Below are 6,447 nucleotides of genomic sequence, written 5' to 3' on the forward strand. Positions count from 1 at the left end.
GAGGTTGTCTATTGAACAATGACTGAACACGGGGAGTGAATGTGAGAAGATGAAGTTTCCAGTTGAAGAGGTTCCCAGTGCCTCTGAGCAGCTGAACTGGGGAAGCCTTTGGGCAGAGACGGTGCTGCTGCAATTTCCCTTCCTGGCCGCCGGAGGACGCTGTAACACTCCCGGGCGCTTCTCCGCCCAGTGCCACCTCTTGCCCATTCCGGCCCGGCCGCTGCTCGTTGGCGGAATATCCGGGTCCTGTAGAGAGGCGGAGCCAGACGCCATATTGCCGTGACGTCACTGCCAGCCCCTCCCCCCCGTCGAGGAAAAAGCGACGGTTCAGAAATGTAGAAAGTGAGAGAAAACACCCACCCGGAAATCCCGCCAGGAGCGGAATTAAAATTAAATGAAATACATATTTTTATAAAGAGGCAGGTGGCGGAACCGCGCATGTGTTGTAGTATTTTCCCAGAGCGCACCGCGCGGCTGTGATTGAAAAACAGGCGCAATAAAAAAAAGAAACGATGTTCCCGAATGGAGAAGGAACCGAAAGTCTCATGGGTGAGGATGTGAATAATAATCATCAAGATTCAACATATTAAAAGATTAAAATGGAACTGCCTGGGCGCATGTGCGGGAGGGGATTTCAACCAGAGTGCAGCGCGCGGACGCACGCAAGACGGCCGCTGGCCGTCTCCCCTGGCAACGCAAGGCGGCCGTCGCTGTCTCCCCTGGCAACGAAAGATGGCCGCGGGCGGTGAGTGATTGTGACGCAGGCGCAGTGAGGTCTGCCTGCAGCCCATTGTCCAGATTGCCCCCAGTGGATGTGGTGGGGAAGGTGCAACAGATGGAGCAACAATCCCAGTTTCAATGCGGGGAGAGAAGCTGCAATGCTGCTCCCTGTTGTTCACTCCTCTCCCCAGTCTCAGCATTGCAGAGTGTTTAAACAAGAGGGTGCATTGTCACAACAGTACCTTGACCTGCAGCTTAAGTTTACTTATTAGTGCCATTAATAAGTCGGCTTACATTAACACTGCAATGAAGTTACTGTGAGAATTCCCCTAGTCTCTACATTCCTGTTGGGGTAACACTGAGAGAGAATTTAAGCACGGCCCAATGCACCCTAACCCAGCACATCTTTCAGACTAGGGAAGGAAACCAGAGAAAACCCACACAGACACGGGGAAAACGTGCAAATGACCCACAGGTCCCTTGCACAGTGAGGCTGCAGTGTTAACCACTGTACCACCATGCTGACATCGTGGAAAATGTATTTGAGGGGAATACAGGGTAAGTAGGGGTGTCGCTAACGCAATTTGATGGGGGGGGGACATCGGGGAAATCAGCTTTGTCTCAAAAAAACTTCCATTTTTCCACTTGTTTCTTATTAAAACCCAGCTCGCTCCTCCATCCCGCCCATCAATAGGGCCAACAGAAAGCAGAGCAGGTAGGATACTTTGGAACTGTATGAAACTCTGGAAAGGCAAAAGCTGGAAGTACTGTGTGCAGATCTTGTAGACCTATTTAAAGGAACGTGTGATTTAACTGGCGAGGCTAAAGACAAAATTCACTGGAATGGCGCCTGAGATGAACAGTTTTAGATATGAAGAGAGGGTGGATAAGATCGTGTTGTTTCGAGCAGAGGAGGCAGAAAGGGAACCTAATTGGATTGGATAAGGTCAAGAAGTTTATGGACAGGATAGGGACAAAATTGATGTTCCCCATTGTTGAAGGATCAATAGAAAAAAGACATAATTTGCAGGTAAGATGCAGGAGGCTTAGAGGGTATTTATGGAAACATTTCTTTTCACAGGGAGAGTTGAAAGCCCGGAATGCACTGCCTGGTAGAATTGGAGAGGCACGAATACATGCAAGCTTTGAAAAGCACATTGATGAGATAACTAGTGAATTCCTTCCCACACTCAGGCCATGTGAACGGCCGCTCCCCTGTGTGAACGGCCTCTTCCCTGTGTGAACACACTGGTATGTCAACAAGATGGATGAGGTAGTAAATCCCTTCGCACACTTATGGCACGAAGAAGGCTTCTCCCCAGTGTGAGCCAACTTGTGTTTCAGCAGGGGTTGGGGTTGGGGGGGGGTGTGGAATGACGAACAAATGAATCCCTTCCCACAGTTCCCACATTTCCATGGTTTCCCCCTAGTTTGACTGCGTTTGTGTCTTGACAGGCCAGGTGACTGGCTGAATCCTTGTCCACACACAGAACACGTGTATGATTTCTCTCCACTGTTAACTGTGCTTTCCCCTTCCATGTTCAAATTACAATAATATTCAGATTACAATAATTTAGGCAATAGTGTCAGATGCTGCTGCGATGTTTTGTTTGAGTTTTTTGCCTCCCACCACTCAGCTTCTGAAGTCCTGTGAAAAAAATGTCCAAAGTTAAAGATTGATCAAAGACAAATATTTTTCTTGGTTTGGGTTTACTATTGTGTAAATCCTCCCCCTCTAAGCCCATTTGAAAGGAGTTTCCAAATCCATCACAGTGAGTCCAGGATAGAAACTCACAACATTCCCTCACAGACACAGTGACGATCATTAACTGAAAAACATAAGAGCCAGGAGCAGGAGTCAGTAATTCAGCCCCTCAAACCTGCTCCGCCATTCAATCTGATCATGGCTGATCTCGCCTCTGTCTCAATTCCACTTGGGAATGTCCACCTGATGTTCCAGACGGATTGGAAGAAACAGATTTTATAATAATTAATTGGAAATGAGGGAATGAAGCATAATATCTGTTACCAGGGAGATCAGTGTAAACTGTACAAACAGAAAAGGTCAGATAACTAGATGGAGAATAAATGCTGTGTTTGATTTTATCCAACAGGAACAAAGTGTGGACAGTCACTGTGTTCCCAGACTATGTCCAGGCTGAAGTTCTGTTCCTGCTGTATGATCCTCCCCCAGATTGTCCTTTTTGAGCCCCAGACAGGTGATATTAAACACTCAGGTGGGAAAGATAAAAATCTAAGACAATAAATTCAAAACAAGCTGATTTATTGGACATATAACCAGAATATAAAACTTCAATTATTTTCAACAGAAGGGAATGCCAACTGTCAGAATGAACATGGTTCAGTTCTGGATGTGATTAACAGCAGAATCTAATCCCTGCAGTCATTTGTGAACCTGCTGGTGTCTCACCAGGTGGGATGACTGAGTGAATCCCTTCCCACACTTGGAGCAGTTAAACAACTTCTCCCCAGTGTGAACTCGCTGGTGTCTCAGAAGGTGGGATGAATGGATGAATGCTTTCCCACACTCAGAGCAGGTGAACGGCTTTTCCCCAGTGTGAACTCGCTGGTGTGCCAGCAGGTGGGCTGACTGACTAAATCTCTTCCCACAGTCAGAGCAGGTGAATGGCCTCTCTCCAGTGTGAACTCGCCGGTGTATCCTAAGATCGGATGATTGAATAAATGCCTTTTCACACGTGGAGCAGGTGAATGGTCTTTCCTCACTGTGAGTGGTTTGGTGTCTCAGAAGGTCGGATGACCGAGTGAATCCCTTCCCGCACATGGAGCAGAGGAAAGGTCTCTCCCCAGTGTGAGTGTGTCGATGATATTCCAACCGAGATTGGTATTTGAATCCCTTCCCACAGTCCCCACATATCCATGCTTTCTCCATGGTGCCAGTGTCATTGTCTCTCTCCAGGTTGGATGATCAGTTGAAGCCTCGGCCACACATAATGTACAGTTTCTCCTCGCTGTGAATGGTGTGATTTTTTTTCAGGCTGTGTAACTGGTTAAAGCTCTTTCCACAGTCAGTTCACTGGAACACTCTCACTCGGGGGTGTGTGTGTGCGTGCGTGTGTGTCTCGGTGCTTTTCCAGTCACACCGATGTTAGAACAGAAAGGCATTTTTCCTTCCACATTAAACAGCCGATGATATTCAGGTCCTGATGAATTGTGTCACTCCGAAGATCTTAAAAATTTTCTTTTTTCCTATCTGTAAATCCTCCTCTTCAAACATCCTGTGGAAACAGTTTACATAGAATTATACAAAATATACAGAACAGAAACTGGCCATTTAGCCCAGTCAGTCTCTGCTGGTGTTGATTCTCCACAAGCATCTCCTTCCATTCCAACTCCCTCAGCTCAGTCTTTCATTTTCTTGTTCTATTCTTTTCCCTCTCATCCATTCATCTTGTTTTATTTTGAAAGGCTTTTTGCCACAAATATTTCCTGTAGTAGTGAGCTCCACAGCATAGCTGCTCTAATAAACACAATTTCTCCTTATTTCCCCTATTGGATTTGTCTGTGACTATCTTACATTTCTGGCCCCTGATTTTGGATTATTCTACTTATTTATTATTTGTGTCACAAGTAGGCTTACATTAACATTGCAATGAAGTTACTGCGAAAATCACCTAGTCGCCACACTCCGATGCCTGTTCGGGTACACTGAGGGAGAATTTAGCATGGCTAACACACCTAACCAGCACATCTTTCAGACTGTGGGAGGAAACCCACGGAGAGCGTGCAGACTCCAAACAGGCAGTAACCCAAGCCGGGAATTGAACCCAGGTCTCTGGCGCTGTCAGCCAGCAGTGCTAACCACTGCGCAGCCCATTCTCTCACACAAGGAAACATTCTATCCACATCTACAAGTTCCCACATGACATACCGGACAGAAACATCAAATCTCAAGAGATCCAAGAGCAAGTTACATTTTGGAGACAAAATTGCCTCAATTGCAGGAAATACTAAATGATAGTTAATGGGTATTTTTTGTGATGGAAGATGGTGACACTGTGGTAATATCACAGGACTAGTAATCCAAAGGCCCAGGCTAATGCTCTGGGGACCCTAAAACCATCCAAAACCTCCATGGGCTGCAGTGGTTAGGGAAGGCAGATTGTCATCACCTTCTCAAAAGTATTCAGCAGTGTTAATAAATGCCAGTGACACCTGCATACTGTAATAAGTGAAAATGAAAAGAGCTGCAGCCCGTTTCCAGTAATTCAGTTGTATTAGTGTGTGCTAACATGACTAAAATGTTTGATCTGAGTCATACACAGTCCTGACAGTTACTCACTGATAGGGAGTGACCAACTGAATCCTATGATTGCAGGAGTTGGTTTCTGCAGTTCTTGCTGCTGCTTTGTGAACTCATGATTCTCCACCAATTCGCACTTTCCTTTTTTCTATGGAGGATCTATGCACTTGAATTTACATATTATTTGGTTGCTAACTTCATTTATTCGCCTTGCCACCCTAATCCCCACATAGCAGAAAAACAAATTTGGACTGTAAATGGTGGGGACTTTACCCAGAGTTCTTCGCGGCGGTGGCTGTCCCCAGCCAGATCAGTGCGCAAGCGCAATAGTGACTTGTATTGGAGCATGCACAGCAATGGCCACGGAGTGTTGTCTGTCAGTCGTATCTCCAAACGGGTAAGGATATGGTGACCCAGAGGGAACATTAGTGCTAACCTTGGAACGGGCAATGTTTCGAAACACGTGGTGAAAGCCTCAAACCCCAAATACTGACCTGTAGGTCCCGTGTCTGCAACTCCATGTCTGTTTCCCGGGACAAAGCCACAGTTAACGGCCGCCATCTTGTTTCAACGGGGAATGGGGCGCATGCGTGTTCACTTTGATGACTCGATAGAGGGCGGAGCTTGAGTGTCTGTTTCCCTTGAGGTCCTAGTGCCCGCAGCCCCGACAAACACATTTTGATTTGATGTGTCTTAAGTTTCCTTTGTACTTTTGTTTTTGTTCGGGCTGTTCCCCTTCCCTTTGGGGAGCTGCCCCTTTTACTTTGTCCTCATTTAATTTGAGTTTGTCTATTTGGTTTGACTTAAAAGACACCTAGTGCCCGCAGAGTCACTGTTACCAATATAAAGTGTAAACGTTTATTTATTAATGTCACAAGTAGGCTTACATCAACACTGCAATGAGTTACTGTGAAAATCCCCTAGTCGCCACAATCCGGCGCTTGTTCAGGTACACTGAGCGAGAATTTAGCATGGCCAATGCAGCCAAATCAGCATGTCTTTCAGACTGTGGGAGGAAACCCATGCAGACACGAGGAGAATGTCTGTATGGAGTTTGCACAATGACCTAAGCTGGGAAAGCAAAAAGGGTCCCTGACGCTGTGAGGCAACAATGCTGACCACTGTGCTCCCAGAGGAGTTTGTGGATCATTAATAGTTAAGCTTTTTTTATTACTGTCACAAGTAGGATAATTTAACACTGCAATGAAGTTACTGTAAAAATCCACTAGTTGCCACACTCCAGCACCTGTTCAGGCACACTGATAGCAATCTGGATGGCTCTTTTGGCAAGTGATGTGCCACAGGAATCACTGCTGGGAATTGAACTGTTTACAATTTATAGGAATGACTTTGAAGGGATTGCAGCGATGATTGCCAAATTTGATGATCACACAAGATAAACCGTAGAAGCATTGAATCTGTACAGTGGAGAAAGAGGCCATTTA

The 6,447-nt window shown here is 46.0% G+C and overlaps 1 protein-coding gene across 1 annotated transcript; it reads right to left on the reverse strand.

Moving 5' to 3' along the window:
* Nucleotides 1-3,054: 3,054 nt before the first annotated feature.
* LOC145363459 (uncharacterized) lies at nucleotides 3,055-5,578 on the reverse strand. The gene is made up of 2 exons (XM_080218663.1): nucleotides 5,497-5,578; nucleotides 3,055-3,977 (listed from the first exon to the last, which is right to left on the reverse strand). Exon 2 carries the CDS (start codon nucleotides 3,629-3,631, stop codon nucleotides 3,125-3,127), a length of 507 nt encoding a protein of 168 aa, XP_080074789.1. The 5' UTR covers nucleotides 3,632-3,977; nucleotides 5,497-5,578; the 3' UTR covers nucleotides 3,055-3,124.
* Nucleotides 5,579-6,447: the final 869 nt, after the last annotated feature.

This window comes from Carcharhinus amblyrhynchos, unplaced genomic scaffold (assembly GCF_965287045.1).
Source record: "Carcharhinus amblyrhynchos unplaced genomic scaffold, sCarAmb.v2.hapA scaffold_39, whole genome shotgun sequence".
In the NCBI taxonomy this organism is placed as follows: Eukaryota; Metazoa; Chordata; class Chondrichthyes; order Carcharhiniformes; family Carcharhinidae; genus Carcharhinus; species Carcharhinus amblyrhynchos.

Excerpts from the sequence above, each read along its gene's own strand:
- LOC145363459 (XM_080218663.1), bottom strand. The coding sequence starts at position 3,631 with ATGGAGAAAGCATGGATATGTGGGGACTGTGGGAAGGGATTCAAATAC.